Below are 22,453 nucleotides of genomic sequence, written 5' to 3' on the forward strand. Positions count from 1 at the left end.
CGCTTACACTTAGGGTCTATCGTTGGCAGTTCACGCAGCGTAAGCCAAGAAAGCAAGTAACGACCATGATAGAGCGCTGCGCTGGCCTTCTTAGCCCAACTTGGCAGGTTCGATGTCGGTCGGTCGCTTGCTTTCTTGTCAACGATAGACCCCAAGTGAAAGCGTAAGAATTGTAGAGCATAGAAACCTCTACAAAAAAGTCCGGGATGGCATATACCTATTTCGAACCGGTTGCCCTCTAGAAGCGATTTTATATTATAGTCCGCGGTAAAGAAAAATAGTTGCTATAGATTAAATAAATATTTCGATATTATCCTCGAACTCCTCATCGAAATAAATTGTTTGACCTCCTCCACTATTTCATAACGATTACAATAAACTTGTCAGGACATTATTTGCATGAATGGTTCAGAAGTTATGACCATTTTAGACTGTAGTGGTAATTCGTTCCCTGTTGTCTGCTAGCAAGTTGCTTCTACCTCGCCGCTTGGAGAGCTGTAGTCGCATCGGATGAAAAATATTATCAGAGCTTCGCGACTGTATATATATTAGACTGTGCTACAAGTTCGATTTTATTTGATTTTACGATAGGTGGAAAACGATAGATGTATTTTAAGCTATAAAAACTGAGCACAGAAATCGATTAATCAAGGCCTAACTGATCGATATATCAAGCAAGTTTCCAGATATTTTGATGTCATCACGGGAACTAGGCTAAGGAAACTATTTGAACCAGTGTTTTAAAACAAATGCCCGTCAAATACCGACTGGATGGCAACCCCAACCTCTGTATCAGATTCTTGGCTGTGCATTGGCAAATACACTGTTTAGCTATCGACAATTAGCAATTCAAAACGTATTATCTGTTTAGGTGACCGAGAAGATTATCTGATGCAGTCAATACATTATCAGAACTGAACAAACGAAAACATGCTTACAAAATTGCACTTTGTGTGTGTGCCACTCCCTGAAAGACAGAAATTGGTGGTCATCTCACACTGCGATACTTATCACACTCATCGGGCGAGAGATAAGATAATAGACTGCTGTTGAAGAGCTCCAGGAAGAACAAAGTAGCCAGTGAGATAACAAGTATTGGTGTCCAGCTGTTCCTACTGTTGGCCTACTAAATCACTGTACGACATTAAATAAGGAGAGATGGTATCTAGTTTCTAATGAATGTCAGCCATAAATCGTAGATAGCGTTCATAGAATCTATGGAAGTGAATTCAGATACTGGTGAAATATTCCTTCTGAAACCATTATGTGCGTACATTAAACAAAATGTTAATTTTAATTCTTCATCGATATGATTCAGCAGCCGTTATTATGTTTTCCCGTAAGAAATATACTACCAGTTCCTTGACGTGGTCTCTAAAGGCCCTAAACGAAATAAAAGTATTTAAAAAATAATACTCATAAAAACCAAACCACATGGCTCAACAGCCCCGAAGTACTATATGGCCTACCAAGCGACCGCGTCTCCTTTCAGATGACACCACAGATGATAGAATGTTAATTGACACCACAGATGATAGAATGTTAATTTTCGCCAGTTCTTTAGCTCAGGATATGTTGCGACAAATGACGTTGTTTTTCGTTGACGGTGTATGCAGCCAGTTCGCCCAAATACGAGTAGGCCTATACACGATACATGTGGACGTGGGAAGTAGTTGAAGTGACTAACATCACTCCTATTGTATTTGCACTTATTCCTGACAAGAAAAAGGAAACATATATTCAGATGGTCGAAAATATTCTACAAGCTGTCCCAGAATGGAAACCTTAGAAATTCACAGTAGTCTTTGAAACCGGTGCTATTTTTCCTCTAAGGGTAAAATTTCCTCAGTCTGAAATTCACGTGTATTTTTTCCATTTCACGCAGTGTCTGGAGAGGAAGCTTCAGAAAATATGAATGACGACTCTTCGCAAGGAAAATGAAGAAATCAGACCTGGCTCTTCTTCTTCTTCTTCTTCTTTTTCTTAATCTGATTACCCTCCAGGGTCGGTTTTTCCCTCGGACTCAGTGAGGGATCCCACCTCTACCGCCTCAAGGACAGTGTCCTGGAGCTTCAGACTCTGGGTCGGTGGATACAACTGGGGAAGATGACCAGTACCTCGCCCAGGCGGCCTTACCTGTTATGTCGAATAGGGGCCTTGCGGGGGGGGGGGGGGTAGGAAGGGAAGATTGGAAGAGATAGACAAGAAAGAGAAAGGAAACAGCCGTGGCCTTCCACCAAATTTTATTCGTGTGGCTTATATGTCAGAGCAACTTATTTTGCAATTCGTACGTGTAATTAAGTACCCTACACGAGTACCGTTGGTGTGCCTGGAGGAGAAGTGGAAAACCACAGAAAACCACTTCTGGGATGGCTGAGGTGGGAATCGAACCCACCTCTACTCAGTTGACCTCCCGAGGCTTAATGGGTCCCGTTCCAGCCCTCGTACCACTTTTCAAATTTCGTGGCAGAGCCGGGAATCGAACCCGTGCCTCTGGGGGTGGCAGCTAATCACACTAACGACTACACCACAGAGGCGGACAAGATCTGGCTCACCAATTTATTATTATTATTATTATTATTATTATTATTATTATTATTATTATTATTATTATTATTATTATTATTATTATTATTACGTAACGCGGTCTTTTTCATTGGTAGCCTAATATGAATTTTATGTTGAAAATGTTTCTTAAAACTCCTTGCAATTCGTACGTGTAATTAAGTACCCTACACGAGTACCGTTGGTGTGAAGTAAGACAGATTATCTGCGCATCGTCCCTTTCATTCTTTCTTTCTTTCTTTCTTTCTTTCTTTCTTTCCTCTTCTTCCACCAAATTTTATTCGTGTGGCTTATATATCAGAGCAACTTATTTTAGGACGAATATTGTTATTACATAGAATGTTTGATTTATTTTTATTTTAAGCAATATTCTTAAAACCCACTCGAATTACGGGGGTGGAAGGAAGTTAAAAATGGGGTAAATTTTTAAAATGAGTATATTTAAAGAAGAAGTGAAAACTGAGTGAATATTTAAAATTAGTATACAGTATCTCAAAAACTTAACATGTTACAGACGTAAAAATTGATATTTGGAGACTCCTTTAAAAATAACGAAATACGCATATTTTGTTTTCAGAAAATTAATTGAAGGGGGTTAAAAGAAGTGAAAATGGGTGAATTTTTAAAATGACTATATCTCAAAAATGTAAGAAAATGCGCTGCACTTGCCTTCCTGAAGTCTGAAGATGTAGAGAGTGGATGGATTCGAATTCACAATCAAGCTCCGCCGGATATGAAGTTAACAGAACTCTTCGACTATCTTTTTGAGCAAAGGCCTCAGAATGAGAATCCCGCTGGAGATGTGGAACCGTTTTAGCATTAGACACAGAACAAACTGAACATGCAGACGTGAAAATTGGTATTTGGAATCGCCTTTAAAAATAAATGACCAAGCATTTTTTGTTTTCGGGAAAGTCACTCAACGAAGGTGAAAAGTGCTGAAAAGTGGTGATGAATCCTTTAATTGGGATGTTTACACCTTAAAAACTGAATATGATACAGACGTGAAAATTTGTATTTCGAATATCCTTTAAAAATAGAGGAACACATTTTTTTGTTTTCTGAAAATCCAGTTAAAGGGAGTGAAAAGTAAGATTTTAAATAATAACATTTTGCTAGTTGTTTTACGTCGCACCGACACAGATAGGTCTTATGGCGACGATGGGACAGGAAAGGGCTAGGAGTGGGAAGGAAGCGACCGTGGCCTTAATTAAGGTACATCCCCAGCATTTGCCTGGTGTGAAAATGGGAAACCACGGAAAACCATTTTCAGGGCTGCCGACAGTGGGGTTCGAACCTACTATCTTCCGAATACTGGATACTGGCCGCACTTAAGCGACTGCAGCTATCGAGCTCGGTTTAAATAATAACAGGTTTAAAAAATGCACCTCTAATGGATTTAGGTTGGGGAGGTGTAGACTTATGACAAAATTATTCATCCCCCCGAACCGTTTGACCAATAAATTTGTAATTTTACAAGAACTTCGGATGTCGAAGTTGTCAAATATGATATAATCCAAAATATTTCACGTATATAAGGATTGAGACCATGTAGAAGTTCTTGAAGTTCTAAAACCGAGTCTTCACAACAGCCGAAGTAATCGACCGAATTTCCGATTTCTCTTCTTTTATTGCCAAAGAAATTTATTTGTAAAACTCAGGGGTTAATTTGAAATAATCTTAAACTTAGTACATGGCTGGAGGAAAATTTTAGAGACTCTATACCATTAATGGTACTTACGTATTCTCGAACATGTTGAATGTCTAATTTTTAAAGATTTGCCGTGCGGTTAAGAGCGCGCAGCTGTGAGGTCTCATCCGGGAGATAGTGGGTTCGAACCCCACTGTCGGCAGCCCTGAAGATGGTTTTCTGTGGTTTCTCATTTTCACACCAGGCAAATGCTATGGCTGCACCTTAATTAAGGCCACGACCGCTTCCTTCCCATTCCTAGGCCTTTCCTAACCCATCGTTGCCATAAGACCTATCTGTGTCGGTGCGACTTAAAGCAAATAGCAAAGAAAGAAAAAAGAAATTAAAGATTTAAACCTCTCAAATTACTAATCAAATTCCACAAGATTAATGCATATACCAAATCAATGTAATAAAGGAGGTTTCCATCAGAGATCGGTGCTGCCCTCTATAAGCATAAAGTTTTGTCTAAGATTAAATAAAAAGGGGTCTTAAAGCAATACATCCCTAATAGGTTTTGAAAGGCGGGGGGGGGGGGTGAAGAATGATGACAAAAATATGCATTTATATGAAACCGTTCGAATTACGAAGTTAAAATTTCAAATGATATTCTAGGTGTTAAATAACAGAAGGTTTGAAACAAATGTAACCCCTCAGAGAGCAAAATTGGGGTTACGATCCTGAAACAAACACATTCATTCCTTCCTCTGAAACGGTTTAGTGTCCGAAGACAAAATTTCAAATAGCGGTATATCTATATTTTAAATCCAAGGTGTGAAATAGGAAATATTTTTAAACGTTCCACCCCTAAAGGGTTAAATGGGGGTTAGCTCCGGAAACGAAGTTATTCATCCTTCCAAAGCCCTTTGACGTACAAATTTGTAATTTTACAAGAAGATTATTTGTTTTATGTCCTGGCTGTGAAATATCGTATACTTCAAAATATTTCTCCCCTAAGGGGTTTAGATTGTGGTTGACTCACAAAAATACAATATCCATTCTTCCGTAACCGTTTCAAGCACGAATTGTACATGAAGGCTGGTCCTCTATATCTTATATGTTAGTATTTTTTTAAAACATCCTCTAAAAATCATTCGTTCCTCGATTACTGTTCGATGTACAAAATAAAAATTTCATAGGTTGGTCGCATCTACATTCCAGATGTTTCTTTAAAATTTGTGTTACACTGTGTCAAACACCTGTTTTGTTCCTAAGCACATGGCCTAAACATTTTACCCTAGAAAAGTAAATATTTCCCACTGGCTGAAAATATTCTTATGCAAATATTTTTTCTTCCCTTGATTTCGAAATCCTCCAGCTTAGACACCTTAGGGAGTTTTTTGAGAATATTCTATTTTTCTACGGATCATGGAAGCATTAGCTCCTCTAGTGCCAAGTTTTTTCTACAGGGTCCACTCAGCTTCGGGAGGTCAACTGAGTAGAGGGGTTTCGATTCCCACATTAGCCATTCTCAAACTGGTTTTGTGTTGTTTCCCACTTCTACTCCAGGAAAATGCCGGGATGGTACCTAACTTAAGGCCACGGCCGCTTCCTTCCCTCTTCCTTGTTTATCCCTTCCAATCTTCCCATCCCCGCAACAGGGTCCCTGTTCAGCATAGCAGGTGAAGCCGCCTTTGCGAGTTACTGGTCATCCTCTCCAGTTGAATCCCCCGACCCAGAGTCTGAAGCTCCAGGACACTGACCTTGAGGCGGTAGAGGTGGGATCTCTCGCTGTGTCCGAGGGAAAAACCGACCCTGGAGGGTAAACAGATGAAGAAGAAGAAGAAGAAGAAGAAGAAGAAGTGTCAGTTCGACATTAAATCACTAGTAAAAATGAAAATACGAACGAGTGGCTGCGCTGTTTGGTCGCGCAGGTGTCATCTTGCATTTGGCAGCCCTGAAAAGGATTTTCCGTGGTTTCTCATGTTCACAGCAGGTAATTTCTGGGGCTGTACCTTAACTCCACGGTTACTTGCTTCCCACTCCTAGCCCTTTCCTCTTCTATCGTCGCCACAAGACCCATCTGTGTCGGTGCGATGAAAAGCAAATTATAAAAAACAAAACAAAAAAAACAAACAGGCTCCAATTTGTATTTTATTCATGCATAATTTGGAAACGTCATCAATTTCATAGCTTTCTAGGGGTTCAATCCCAGCTCAGTCCGGTGGTATTCGAAGGTGCTCAAGTACGTCAGCCTCGTCTCGGTAGATTTACTGGCACGTAAAAGAACTCCTGCGGGATTTAATTCCGCCACCTCAGCGTCTCCGGAAACAGTAAAATGTAGTTAATGGGACGTAAAACAAATAACATTATTCTTACAAACGAGACCACAGTGCTTGTTACAAATAGAGGATTGTGGTGGAGTTTATTAAATTCTCAGATGCTTGCAGACTGAACGCTGAAATCCATAACATTCCAATATGAATATGTATTGTATTATTATTATTATTATTATTATTATTATTATTATTATTATTATTATTATTATTATTATTTCTTCGACTTTCTCATTTTTTGATTTTCGGCTTCTCCTGTATTTCTCCATCCTTTTACGGTGTTCTTCTTTCATCCGTCCAGACAGTTACTCGCTTTCCGTCTTTCTTCCGAAAACTTTCGAATTTCCTAATCCTATTTCTATTTTCGTAATCCTCATTTCTGCTATATTATTATTATTATTATTATTATTATTATTATTATTATTATTATTATTATTATTATTATTATTATTATTCAAGGCTTTCACCGCCCATTCTTCAAACATCGTTTGAAGAAATGCAGTGTGTAGAAAGGGTAAAAATATCAACAGAATTTCTCTGTGTGGCTTTTTTCCTAAATAGGGCTATTTGTGATCGGCACTAGATGTGGATTATGTCCAGAGTTACATCCGATTCTCAAATACATGTTAAAAAATGGTTTTACATTCCACTAATTACTTTCACAGTTTTCAAAATCGCTGAGGTGCCGAAATGTTGTCCATCAGGAGTTCTCTTGCGTGCGGGTAAATACCAACACGGGATTGACGTATTTCAGCACCTTCAAATACCACCGGATGAAGCGAGGATAGAACCTCCCGGGATGAAAAAGCTAGTGCCTTAACCGTCTAAGCCACTCAGCCCGGCAACGCGAGTCTCCGTAGTGTGATGTGTTGTATGATATTGATGATGTGTGAAATAGAACGAACGAAAACACCCAGCCTCAGAGCTAGAGGTATTAACCAGATGCTGCTAAAATCCCCTGCCTGGTTTCAGCCAGGGAGCCGATGATAAACTGACAAGTGATACATATTAAATTACGATAGCATCGTCGAAATTCGCTTTCCGTGTTAGTATAATAATAATAATAATAATAATAATAATAATAATAATAATAATAATAATAATAATAATAATAATAATAATAATAATAATAATAATAATCGTACGGCTTCAGCTACCGTGTGCAGACATTTTAATTTGACGCCATCTGGCTGTCTGCTCGTCAATTTCGAAGTTTCATTTTACTCTAGACCTGCTAGATGGCAGACCGACTAAACCGAATCTCTCTTGGGTGTTTGTGGCTGAAACTTAACGAATTTTGTTGGAAAAACACCAAATGTGTCACTAGAGATCTTTTACATGCCGACATCGTGTGACATGGAGTGATGAATGGACTTTTTCCGCCGTTTAAAACTCCGACTACATCTGCCAGGTTTGAACCCACTACCTTGGGATCCGGAGACCGACACTCTATCACTGATCCACAGAGACAGCTCGTGATAGTTTGAAAAGCGGGCATTGCTTTGATTTCATCCAACGTAACACACTTTCGCATTACCAAGAAAATTCACTACACGGGACAGGTGACCCAGAACATGGTCCCTCCGGGGTTCCAATCTTCACACCAAGCAAATTAAGGTCAGGGCTGCTCCGCTCCCTGTCTGAGCCCTTTACCATCCCGTCGTCACTGAAAATGCATATGCGTTACTGCAATTTTAATCAGCCGGTAACAATATGAAGAAGGGTAAATGAAGCCACTCACGCGAATTCATATTCACTACAAACGATCGTTAATGATAGTCCTTTTGTTCTTACTTTGCTTATATACGCTAGAGCAGCTCGTAGCCAACATGAATGTATCGTACGAAGAAGCACACAGCACTGAATCACTCTCTTCACATACACACAAGAACGTGAGGAATCTTCACTTCGCAAGAGCATTTCTGGGGCAGCCCCCACTACCAATAACTGTAAGAGTTGTTCAGTAATCACTCGCACTTATCACTGACTTTCAAGAAAAGTGCGTGTTTATTTCGCAATCCCCACCCACGAGGAGGCAAGAGGGAAGGGATCAGGGTCCAGCACCTGTGACTCAGAGGAGTGGCAACAATAGAGGGCGCTACAGCGAGCGAAGCGCATGACGTTCACCTACCTGGTGGAGCCGCCAGCAATATAACAAGCGGCCGAAGCATTGTAGCGCCATTGAGCAACCGGCCAGCGTACCTGCGACAACACAGTGCTAGTGAAGTGATCGGAACCACGAGTGTTTCAAGATACAAGGTAGGCACCATCATCTTAATTCGTAGATCTAGTAATGCAACAATAGAAACCTGTCTTCAGTTGTTTTTGTTCACATTTATAGATGATTTGTCGTAACGAAGCAAAGAATAGTGAAATCATATAACTTCCCATTTTTCAATTACTCTAGTGCTAAATGCATAGTAGTTGTTGCTATTATTATTATTATTATTATTATTATTATTATTATTATTATTATTATTATTATTATTATTATTATTATTATTGCTGAAGGTTCAGACTGATTTAATTCATCATCGGGTCAGTGTGATTGTTATCCGAGTTCTGCAGGTTGGTGCATTATAATTTCGGCCAAGGATTAGTGTGCACATCTCGCGGTGTAAATAAGGTTATCTTCGATTGTTTGATATGGATGAACGTGAGGTAAACTTGGGTGAAATACAAACGTAATGTAGCCTTTGCCAGCACGAGAATTCGAACCTTGGATCTTAGAAATATGTTGCATCCCTGTCTTATCCTGGCGAGAATTTAAACACTCAGCTCCAAAGATGGGCGAGAATTTAAACATTAACCGAAAATTATTTTTTAGTTAACACATTTGTTTGTTATCATTGGAAGTTTAATTTCCTGAAATTTTGAAGTATTAGAAAGGGACAAACAAGTGTCGAATCAAGTAGGCCTAGTTAATTAGTTAAGTACCGGTAGTTAGTTAGTTAGTTAGTTAGTTAGTTAGTTAGTTAGTTAGTTAGTTAGTTAGTTAGTTAGTTAGTTAGTTAGTTAGTAAATTTAACTCTATCAAAATACGGACTTAATAATAATAATAATAATAATAATAATAATAATAATAATAATAGCCAGGCTGAATAGAAAAAATAGTAGTGTGCTGTCCGTAAGAGCTCATGTCGATATGTTCAATCCCCATAGTGGTATTTAAACGGTGATCACATACGTCAGCTTCGTGTCGGTAGATTTACTGGCAAGTACAAGAATTATTGCGGGACGAAATTCTGGCATTTCGGCGTCTCCAAGTAGTACTTAGGACGTAAAACCAATAATAATAATAATAATAATAATAATAATAATAATAATAATAATAATGCTTTATCCGTCCATTTAATTACTGGTAGTTTGAATAAATATCGGTATGTGGTGGTAGTGGTGATATGATAATTATTGTTTTGGGGAAGAATTTCATTTAACAATATTCGTACAAGAGTTACATCACGTCACCTTGAAGAGGAAGTGTATCGGCAATGCAGGGAGAAATGTCTAAATAGTTAGACAAATTAATAATATGACAGGTCTTATAAAACTTAATACAGTCTAGGTTGAAAGAAGACGAAAGTTGATCAAGAGAGGTCAGGTGATAAAGATGAAAGAAAACTAACCAGCGCATGGTGGTGATTATTCTTTCAAGAGGAAGTACAGCTGAGCAAATACGTGTATTGAGACGAAGGAAATAGAGGAGGTCTGAAGAATGCGGGTGTCAGCAAAAGTAAGGGAAGCGTGAAAGAGCGCGAAAATGTTAGACACCATAGGTTTCGCAAACATAGTATGGTCGGGTCGAAAAGAACAAGAGTTGACGAAGTATGTTAAGAATCTCCGTTTCTCCAGCCAATTTCGATCCGATAACCTTCCTAATCATTCGTCATCGGCCAGGTGTATGAGACAAGTCTTATCAGCCAGCACGTGTCTATATCTTGACGCGATATTGGAACTGCACGCCTTCGTCTAGCAGTTTGATGGAATGAAATCAATTAGCTGCTTTTAAATTTCATAAATTAAGACGTCTGACTTCCTCTCAAGTTAGAGAGACTAACGGCATTTCTTACTGCCTAAGATTCCGTAACGAATCACATATTTTTATATTATTGGTCTTACGTCACACCGAGTCAAAGAATTCTTACGATAACGATGGAATAGGGCAGGACGAAGACTAGAAAGGAAGCGACCGTAGCTTTAATTAGGGTACAGACCCAGCATTTGTCTGGTGTAAAAATGAGATGAAAATGAAAATCCAGAGCCTGTTTCCAGTCTTTCGACCGAGTCAGGCATGGAATGTGGGCTTCATTCATCCGAAGCCTGTCGCACTCCTCTGCGGCAGTGATTAAGACTGAAATATGAAATGAAGTTGTATTGGAGGGTGTTCCTGGAATTAAAAATGACATGAAAAACCGGGGTACCCGGAGAAAATCCTATCCCGCCTCAGCTTTGTCCAGCAAAATCTCGCATGGAGTGACAGGGATTTGCACCACGGATTCCAGCGGTGAGTGGCCGGCGTTCTGTCGCCTGAGCCACGGAGGGTCTTGAACACGAAATGCCATAGTAAAATCATCCTCTGGGTTACTGACAGTGGGGTTCAAACCCTCCATCTCCTGAATCAACAACTAAACGACCGAAACCTCGCAGCCAACTTGCTCGGTCGAATCAGTTGCGCTTGAGTGAATGCTATGATGGAGCGTCAGTCATGAAGCCCGCAGCGAGGATGAATATTGAGTTGTGTTCATAGTCAAATGTTTGAATGTAAAATAATTACTGTTTACTAAGCCTAGTGAATAATGAAAGGTTAAACTATATAAAAGTTGATAAGGCTCAATCGTTAAGAGTCGAACATCCGTCTCCATTGCTCTGTGTACAACCGCACTGGCCGCTAAACGACTATAACGATTCATTCCACAAGAAATGTCTCTCTTCAGCGTGCAGCTGTACTTATGACCAAATAATCATAAATGTTGATTTAAAATGCTGATACGGAGCCTGATGTCGGTCTCCTCGTTCTAAAAACCAGGATAAGAAATTTGTATTATCTGCTTAGATGGGACTGTTGTAAATGTTAAATTATTATGACAATTATTATTACTATTATTATACATACAACACACTGTACTGCAATCCACCAGCATGCCATAATGAATACATTCCCTCCGTATAGGGTTGGCGTCAGGAATGGTATTCGGCTGTAAAACAGGGCCACCGGGCGAGTTGGCCGTGCGGTTAGGGGCGCGCAGCTGTGAGCTTGCAACCGGGAGATAGTAGGTTCGAACCCCACTGTCGGCAGCCCTGAAGATATGGTTTTCCATGGTTTCCCATTTTCACACCAGGCAAATTCTGGGGCTGTACCTTAATTAAGGCCACGGCCGCTTCCTTCCCACTCCTAGCCCTTCCCTATCCCATCCTCGCAATAAGACCTATCCGTGTCGGTGCGACGTATTGTAAAGCAACTAGCAAAAAGAAAAACGCAGGGCCAAGTCCACTTAAGCGACACAGTTTACGCCGGTGACCCCACCAGGTATGAGAGAAAATGGCAAAAGAAATATTATATTATATTATATTATATTATATTATATTATATTATATTATATTATATTATATTATATTATATTATATTATATTATATTATATTATATTATATTACACAGAATGCCTGCTAAGAATGAGGGTGGTGTGTTTTATTATATGGTACCATTCCTAAGTACATGTATCAGTGAATGATATGATGGGGTTTCAGTTATGCTGAGAATGACGAGGATAAATAGTGAGTAAACAGTGATTTCCTCGCTGTAAAGCAATGAGTTCGAAGATTCTGGACGTGTGCCCTGTGCAGTATTATCACTGGGAGCAAGGCGTGGCTTATCTCAAGACCGGACCCCGCGCGACCGCTATCAGTCTGGAGTCATTCACTTTCCTCACAAGAAATCTCGACATGTGCTCGGACCTGTTACGCATGTTTACATCACTGGCGCTTCGCTCTTCCGTCCACTACAGCTGGGTAGCCGTCTTGCTTTCTGCTATTGTTGTTGATTCGTTTGTCATTAGTTTCGTACAGCAGTATGTCCCAAATCTATCCGTTACTACTGTATGTAAAATACTACTATTACTACGCTGAATGGTCAGCATTGCAACCTTCAGTCCAGGGGCTGCAGTTCTGTTTTATTCCTCTGGATCGGAGGCCGAGGGTTTGTGTTTGCCTACTTAATTCACAAACAACGCATCACACTGACAGCCACCGCAGAAGAATGTAATAGTGCAAAACATTCCTCCACATAGGGTTGGCATCAGGAAGGGCATCCATCGAAAAACTGGCTCAAGTACAGATACAACACCTATAACCATATCTGGATGTAAGAAATGTTGCAGCGAGAGAATTCCGTTTCTTGAGATAAACTACGCCTTGCTCCCAGTGATAACATTGCAACGGGTACACGTTCGGAATCTTCGAATTCATTGTTTATAGTGAGGAAATCTCTGTTTACCATTTATCCTTGTCCTTCTCCACATGACTGTAACTCCATCATATCATTCACTGAAACATGTTTGATAAATTACAAAGGGAGTCATATATTATACTGTTTAATATCTCACTAATTAGAAACGTTTCTCGCCAACATTAGGAGTAAGAAAAGGCTAGGGCTGAGAAGGTAGAGGCCCTGGGTTTAGGTAAGGTGTGAAAGTGGAAAGCCACGGAATACTGGTTTGATGGCTTCCGATGGCGAGGTTCGAAAACAAACTCACAGCTATATGACCCATACCACGAATCCAGGACGTCACATTGATACACATGCTACCGAGCTCGATAGCTGCAGTCGCTTAAGTGCGGCCAGTGTCCAGTATTCGGGATCGGAATCGAGCCCCACTGTCGGCAGCCCTGAAGATGGTTTTCCGTGGTTTCCCATTTTCACACCAGGCAAATGCTGGGGCTGTACCTTAATTAAGGCCACGGCCACTCCCTTCCTACTCCTAGCCCTTTCCTGACACATAGTCGCCGTAAGACCTATCTGTGTCGGTGCGACGTAAAGCAAATTGTAAAAAAAAGATACAAATGCTGTTTAAATGCAATGACTTTTATTGAATAACTTTGTATTACTGATTCGCTTTGACAGTACAATTTGTTATACCGGTAGTTAAATGAATTTGTATTTTGAAGATAATTTGCACATTTTTCACGTGTCTGTTGATATCGCGATCTTATGGCCTCGGGCTCTCCATTTTTACGTGGAATCCGAACCACACGGATGTGACTTTTTATTTTTTAATAAATTCCACATTAATCGGGCAGTATTTCGAATCCTGTTCTTCTTGGCGAGACCCCAGCGAGGATGTCACTAGCTTATCACGTCCCATAAAGAATATCGAAAATAATTTTGACAATGGTGTAGTGACAAAGCAAGTGATACTTGCTGAAAACCGGACTCTGGCGATTTTTACAAATTTGGCACCCTTCTATATGTTTTTTATGCTTCCCATTAGGTTCCCCCGGGCTCACATTAAGAATGGTTTGAGGATATAGAACGAGTGTGTTCAGCCTCAGATAACATAGCTGATAATATAAGTGGGCTTATATCCCACTTTCAGTAGTGCGGTGTCCGACTCGTTGGCTGAATGGTCAGCGTACTGGCCTTCGGTTCAGAGGGTCTCGGGTTCGATTCCCGACCGGATCGGGGATTTTAACCTTCATTGGTTAAATCCATTGGCACGGGGACTGGGTGTTTGTGCTGTCCCCAACATTCCTGCAACTCACACACCACACATAACACTATCCTCCACCACAATAACACGCAGTTACCTACACACGGCAAATGCCGCCCACCCTCATCGGAGGGTCTGCCTTACAAGGGCTGCACTCGGCTAGAAATAGCCACACGAAATGTAATTTATTTAGTAGTGCGGTAAGTGGTTTTATGTGCAGTCGCTTAAGTGCGGCCAGTATCCAGTAATCGGGAGATAGTGGGTTCGAGCCCCACTGTCGGCAGCCCTGAAGATGGTTTTCCGTGGTTTCCCATTTTCACACCAGGCAAATGCTGGGGTTGTACCTTAATTAAGGCCACGGCCGCTTCCTACCAATTCCTAGGCCTATCCTATCGTCGTCATAAGACTTATCTGTGTCGGTGCGACGTAAAGCAAATAGCAAAAAAAAAGTGGTTTTATGTGGTTTTTCAGTTCAGTAATTGGAGAATATGCAGATGATACCCAGTGTACAAGTCACGTGTTTCTCATCAGAACGGCCGCCATTCGAATCGCGATTGTTCATGCAGGCCTTATGGAATGTAAAGGCATGTTCCTATGGTACGCACGCCGTGTAAAACTGGGAGCATGTGGCTATGATCATGATGTTAACAGTCACAGACACTTACAACTTTACTTGATTTTTCATTTTTTCCTAGTCCAGTCCTACAAATGCAAACATTACTGTACTACAGCCTTGACGTGGTCACCTGTACCGTGACTGCCACGCCATCATGCCATTCATTTAAAAATACAATTGGAGTTCTGATACTTTAGATAAACATCACACAATCTGAACACACGACTCCCCATCCCCTGAAAGAATTATATATATAAAAGAAAGGGTGGGTCATAAACAGAACTTCCAAAAATTTGCGCATGTAAGGGTAATGGGTGGAGGGAAATAAAGAGAGAAGCAGAGAGAGAGAGAGAGAGAGAAGGAAGAAAGGAAGGACGAAGATTTTTTACTGAACTGTAACATGTCGTGGCCGCGGGCTAGGTAGGGTCAGTGGGAGCTATTATGAGAAACTCCCCGGTGCAGCACGCGTGTCTTGACCTTGTACGTTATATCGCGCATGAAGACTGCATGCTTTACAGCTAACTGAAACCGTGTGTCACTTAGCCAAGACTCCGAAATTGTCTTGTAATATCGCCTTGTCGTACCTCCGATAACGATATATGATGGTTTCTTTTACCATCGTAGGTATTTATTTATTTATTTATTTATTTATTTATTTATTTATTTATTTATTTATTTATTTATTTATTTATTTATTTGTATACGAAGACTCCGAAATTGTATTGCAAAATCGCCTTGTCGTACCTCCGATAACGATATATGATGGTTTCTTTTACCATCGTAGGTATTTATTTATTTATTTATTTATTTATTTATTTATTTATTTATTTATTTATTTATTTGTATACGAAGACTCCGAAATTGTCTTGTAATATCGCCTTCTTGTACCTCCGATAACGATATATGATGGTTTCTTTTACCATCGTAGGTATTTATTTATTTATTTATTTATTTATTTATTTATTTATTTATTTATTTATTTATTTATTTATTTATATACGAAGACTATAGGTATTTAACAATATCATTATTGTTGTTGTTATTGTTGTTGTTGAAGAGAGAAAGCCGTCTTCAAGCCTGTGTATTTAGGCCTAAAAAACTGAAAAAGTAAGACGATAACAGTGAGTATTTGCTAAAGTAAGGAAAAACGATGCTGGATAACAAGACGAGTTATAGATATTTCTAGTATTGTAGGGGGTATATATCTACATATATATTATATATAGATTTATATATTAATAAATGTTTATATAATATATACTTTAGATATAGGTATAAATATATGATAACCTATATTCATTATTTTGAATGACTGTCACTCTGATGTCCTATTTCCTTCGGGTGGTGGGTTGGATTGCTACATTTAGGTCAAGGGTACCACAAGGATCGAATCTTCCACCGATTATTACTCATTTTACACTCGAACCACTGATTGAATGACATTAACTTGCAGGATAGGGAATACACACTAATATCGATCAAGATGTTGTTTTCAGCCATTTACATGAAATAGCATCAATAATAATGTAGTTTTATGACAATAGTTTTAACGTTGTATGATACTGTAGCTAAAGAAGAGGGAGATGATTTAGTGATATGCTAATCCTTGGTATCTTAGCGTACAGCTACATATTTATGTCCGTCTTCTTTTTTTTTCAGTGTTCTCATAAGTGAGAAAAACGTCACCCCAAACGGCAGGACAACACAATGAGCCACGATAACATGGCATTTTCGGATCCACCAACGCAGCTTGAAATGGTAAGCAGATTTACATATTATTTAAAGAAAAGCATTTGCAAATGTCGTGATAGGGCAGTGACTGCTGCACTGGTTCTCCTCCCTAAAGATTGAAGTTCGAATTCCAGTAAATGTGAAGGTAGATATTTTTCTGAAATTTCGAACCAAATACAGAATTAGTGTTGGTTGCCATGCAGCCCTGGATATAAATTCGAAAAATCTGTCGATTCTGTAAATTTATGAAGTTAATATGCCAAGAGGAAGAAAACAGCAATTATTTTAGAACACTTCATAGGCCTACATGTTTGGAAAAGAAAGTTAATCACAAATAGGCATTTTTGCTTCTTTATGTTCAAGCCAACAATTTTATTTGAGGCATTTTAGGTTGTGAGTCAAATTCGACGCCTCTTTTTTAGTCCACCAGGTGGCAGAGAAACACTGGCTCTATTGCGGGACGAAATGCTAAGATGTTAATTAAATCTGTAGCGTAAATAGATAATGTGTTACCAAAGCACTTTTGCGTGATGGCAGTGAACTACGTGGGGTGTATGTAGAAGGGATATTCTCTCTCTCTCTCTCTCCAAAAATCCTATTACTTCTGTCGGGTTTGAATCCGCAAATTTGCGATCCATCGGTGAACACTATACCATTGACACTCAGAGAGATCTAAGACACTAGCTTAGTATGCATTCAAAGTACATTTTTGTCAATTTTACAGTTGATAAACTAAAATGTTCTTGGTAATCAGTAATACATTAAGAAATGTGTTCTACAACGTCTACATTACTCCAGATTATTCTAAAGTTATTTTAGAAGGATGCGTACCATTAAAAGGAAAATTCATTAGATATCTTGCGGCATATTTCCTGATTGTTGACAGCATTACTGTTGTTTAAATGTGAAAAGTCTCTCTGAAGAATGTAACAGTCTGTCGTTAAAATATGAAAATGCGAATCCATGGCCTGTTTCCAGTCATTCGACCGGGTCAGGAACGGAATGAATGAAGCCCCCATCTAGCAGCGAGTATAGGAATTGTGCCGCCTGCCGAAGGCTGTCGCACTCCTCTGGGGCAATGATTAATGAATGACAGATGAAATGAAATGATATTGGAGAGTGTTGCTGGAATGAATGATGACAGGAAAAACCGGGGCACCCGGAGGAAAGCCTGTCCCGCCTCCGCTTTGTACAGCACAAATCTCACATGGAGTGACCGGGATTTGACCCACGGAACCCAGCGGTGAGAGGCTGGCGCGCTGCCGCCTGAGCCACGGAGGTTTGTCGTTAATAATATGGAAATGAAAACCTACAACCTTTTTTTCCACTCTTTGACCGGGTCAGGGATGTAATGAATGAACCATATATATAGGCTATTAGTACAATGGGACGCCACTCCCAAAGTGATTCTTATGAATGACTGATAAATGCTATGAAATGATAATGGATAGTGTTGCTGGAATGAAAGATGACATGGAAATCCGGAGTACACGGAGAAAACCCTGTCCCGCCACTGCTATGTCCAGCACAAATCTCATATGGTATGGCCGGATTTTGAACCACGGAACCCAGCGGTGAGAGGCCGACGCGCTGCCATCTGAGCCACGGAGGCTCTCGTTAATAATATGTACAGCGTAATTTATACCAATTATAATTAAATTAATAGAGCCTCCGTGGCTCAGACGGCAGCGCGTCGGCCTCTCTCCGCTGGATACCGTGGTTCAAATCCCGGTAACACCATGTGAGTTTTGTGCTGGACAAAGCGGAGGTGGGACAGGTTTTTCTCCGGGTACTCCTGTTTTCCCTGTCATATTTCATTCCAGCAACATTCTCCATTACGATTTCATCGCATTTATCACTCATTAATAAAAATCACCTTGGGAGTGGCGACCCCATTGTAATAACAGCCTATATATGTTTCATTCATTACATCCCTGACCCTGTCAATGACTGGAAAACAGGTTGTAGGTTTTCATTTTTTCATTATAATTAAAGTAATGATATCAAATAATGATTTGAAGATGCTTTGAAAAATATAAATTATTGATTTTTCACTTATTCAACAATGTTCGGTATCATGTCGTTTCATGGTGAAATGAAAATTTGAAAGTTATTTTCGAATTTGAAAATAAGGTATTACCGATGTCTGTTAAGCAACTCTAAAGGAACAGAGGACATTGCTCTTAAATACGGACATCTGGTAGCCATTAATTTTACCGTGAGCTTGGTGGGTTGAATTATGCATTTCTTATCGATATTTAACATTACTCGAAGTCTTTACGTCCATGTTAACCCCCTGTAAAGGCGCGATATATAGCGTCAGGGAAGATCTGTTCCTCGAGTCATTAGGCGAGGCCGTTGTCAGAGCCAAGAGGCTAACACATTCCTACAGGAGACAGTAAAACCAGCAGACCTCAAATTTATTTATAAACACCAATGCCTGCACGCCGAGGGCCAAGAATAAATCGAATTGCCGTTAGGGAAGAAGCAAGCGGCATTCTAGTCATCTCATCTTAAGACACTGATTCAACTTGCACTGTTTACGTATTTAGAAGACCTTATCTTAAACATTAATTGAGCCCACAAAAACGATATTGCCCCCAGCAATAAATGCTGCATGACTGTTAAGTCATTAGCTGAAGAATTTCTTCGCATATAATAATAATAATAATAATAATAATAATAATAATAATAATAATAATAATAATAAAGGGAGAAATCTGCTGTATATTTAGACATTTTAAAGGACTCATCTTGTTTTAATGTAGTATTTAATCGTTCAGCATAGGTCCATCTATCAGATTATTGTTGATAAGAGAGAAAAACAAACAACAAACAAAATAAATCGTGTTGCATAATAATACAAGGCTAAGTAATCGCTTACTAATGACGTGATTTGAAGTCGATCTCCTATATCTCTTTCTGTAACTATACAAGTGAGCACACTTTTGCAATAAAAAAGAACTGAAAAAGAGACACTCACATTAAAAGAAACAATTGTTCACAAACACAAAGTGGTTTTCCAATTTTCAGTTTCTGGTTAACCTTTTTTCCTGTAATACTTGCTACACTGATTTTTTTAAATCCACAGCCTGTTTCCAGTCATTCGACCGGGTCAGTAATGGAATGAATGAAGCCCCCATCTAGCGACGAGGATAGGAAATGTGCCGGCTGCCGAAGCCTGTCGCAGTCCTCTGGGGCAATGATAAATTACTGATAGATGAAATTTTAATGGAGAGTGGAGACAACAGGGAAAACCCGGAGTAACCGGAGATAAAAACCTGTCCTGCCTCCTCTTTGTCCAGCACAAATCTCACTCTGAGTGACCGGGATTTGAACCACGATATCTAGTGGTGAGAGGCCGGCGCGCTGCCGCCTGAGCCACGGAGGCTTATTTACTATACTGAATACTGTATTGAAAATTAAATTGACAGTTGAATAACGGAAGCACTGAGTAATAGTACACAAGTTGAAATCAGTAAAGTTATCTACACGAAAACTCACTGATCATCTTTAAATTCTTCTCTTGGTGAAAGTAAAATAACTTGAGGACTGCACTTTTATGGTTAGTCCACACCAAAGTTAATAAACAATGTTAACGAAACAAAGTTAATAAACAATGTTAAAGAAAACATTTCTCAAGATGTTAATAAACTTTTGTTAACAAACTTCTTTAACATTGTGTCTACACCAAAATATCTGTTTGTGAGGTTACAGTGGATAGGGTCAGGAAGAAGAAAATACAGCTGCAGCTTTCATTATTTTAATGAGTGGAATTAGAGAAAAATGCAGACGCAAAGTGTGGCAAAGAAAAATATTGGAAAAGCGTTTAGAATTAAGATTGGAGAGGACACTTAGGCCTATGTCAGAACTTTCAATTCATGATGCAGCAGGCTTTCAAAACTTTCTGAGAATGTCCCCACAAGACTTTCAGTTCTTGTTGACAGTAATTGAGTCTGAAATTGCAAGAAATGATACAAATTTATCGGAATGTCATCTGCATTAATGTTAGACTAAGTATAACTTGAAGATTCCTAGCGCCTGGTGACTCCTACCAAGGATCATGTAAGAGTGTGAGAGAAATACTCGTACACTTCACTTATGTATTTGTATGGTGTATATGAGTTGCTTGCGATTCGACAGTCGATTTCGAAAAATAAATAAAAGTATTGTATTCCGCGCTACGAATTTGCGTGTTCTAATTGCGTCTTTGCGCATGTGCGAACTGAAATGTTAACGAAAACACGAAATGTTAATGAAAAGTTTCATTCACAAAAGTTAAAGAAATTTTGTTTATCAACATGCTCGAAAAGTTAATGAACACGCTATTTTGTTTATTAACAGACAGAAATGTTCATGAACATTGTTCATTAACAATGTTTATTAACAAAGTTAACGAAAACATCTTGGTGTGGACGCACCTTAAGACACAATTAAGGTAGTCTACTCCGGACCTTTAAAATCAGTGCTACCGAGCTCGATAGCTGCAGTCGCTTAAGTGCGGTCAGTATCCAGTATTCGGGAGATAGTAGGTTCGAGCCCCACTGTCTGCAGGCCTGAAAATGGTTTTCCGTGGTTTCCCATTTTCACACCAGGCAAATGCTGGGGCTGTACCTTAATTAAGGCCACGGCCGCTTCCTTCCCACTCCTAGCCCTTTCCTGTCCCATCGTCGCCATAAGACCTATCTGTATCGGTGCGACGTAAAGCAACAAAAAAAAAATCAGTGCTATATGAAGGGATGTTGAACACATGGTGGGAAACATAAGAACAATATAGAGTAAAATATTAATAATAATAACAATAATAATAATAGTAATAATAATATTAATAAAAATAAGAAAAAGAAAAAGAAGAAGAAGAATTGTATGGCCTCACCCACCGTGTGCAGGCATTTCGATTAGACGTCACAGGCTGCCTGCGTATCACTTTCGATTTTCCTTTTTACGCTGCCAGATGGCAGAGAAATGGACGCTGTTTCTGCCCTTCAAAGGTTCTGCTAACTCAGCCGGGGTCGAACCCGTGATCTTGGGACCATTGACATCGAATTACAGATTTTTTCAATCTTTATTAGGAAAATTACCAATCGTTTATTATCTATTAGGCCAATCCCGAAGTATAGCGATAGCGTGCCTACCTCTTTACTGAAGACCTCGTGTTCGATTCCAGGTATTTATTGCGTGCAACTTAACGTCGTACTAACACATTGAAGGTTTTCGGCGATAGAAAGATGGGAAAGGGCAAGGATTGGGAAGCTACCTGCATGGTTTAAATAAGGTAGTCTACAATCGCAGCGGTTGCCTGTTGTGGAAATGATAAACCACAGAAAATCATTTTCTGGGCTTACGAAGCTGGGATTCAGACCCACCATCTTCCGAATGTAACCGCAACGCAACCGAACCGAGCAGTCGGTAACATCAATTTTTAACTGAGGGCTGGAACGTATTCACTCATCTTCGTGAGACGAACTGACGAAGAGAGGCAGCGAAGCTGGTCACGAAAGCCAAGTAATATGGCAGAGGATATGAACACGTGGCACACCAATATATGCAGACCATCGTCTTGGCATTCGAAGACAGAAAATAAGTTGTACAGTTTGTGCTAACACTCTTTTAGTATGTATTACAGTATTCACAAGCCCGAAAAATAATCAGCATCGGGGCCTTCGGTTCACAGAGTACCAGGTTCGATTCCTGATCGGATCGATGATTCTAGTCATGTTTGATTAATTCCTGAGACTCGGGGAGTGAGTATTTATGTTTCTCCCAATACATTCCTCTTCCCACACACGCAACACACCGCACTAGCAACCACGATACACGATAGTTTTTTTTTTTTTTTTTTTTTTACCATCTGCTTGACGTCGCACCGAC

General features: G+C 39.6%; 1 protein-coding gene across 2 annotated transcripts in view; it reads left to right on the top strand.

The window, feature by feature from the left end:
• The window catches only part of LOC136874019 (proton-coupled amino acid transporter-like protein CG1139), a 239,912-nt gene that overhangs the window by 137,667 nt on the left and 79,792 nt on the right, over window positions 1–22,453 (top strand). The window contains exons 1-2 of one of the 2 annotated variants that reach the window (XM_067147484.2): window positions 8,652–8,790; window positions 16,511–16,609. In XM_067147484.2, coding sequence (XP_067003585.1) covers window positions 16,559–16,609 — 51 coding nt within the window. In that variant the 5' untranslated portion in view covers window positions 8,652–8,790; window positions 16,511–16,558. Of the gene's footprint in view, window positions 1–8,651; window positions 8,791–16,510; window positions 16,610–22,453 lie in introns of those variants that run through there. The other variant, XM_067147485.2, reaches the window with a different exon arrangement.

This window comes from Anabrus simplex, chromosome 5 (assembly GCF_040414725.1).
Source record: "Anabrus simplex isolate iqAnaSimp1 chromosome 5, ASM4041472v1, whole genome shotgun sequence".
In the NCBI taxonomy this organism is placed as follows: Eukaryota; Metazoa; Arthropoda; class Insecta; order Orthoptera; family Tettigoniidae; genus Anabrus; species Anabrus simplex.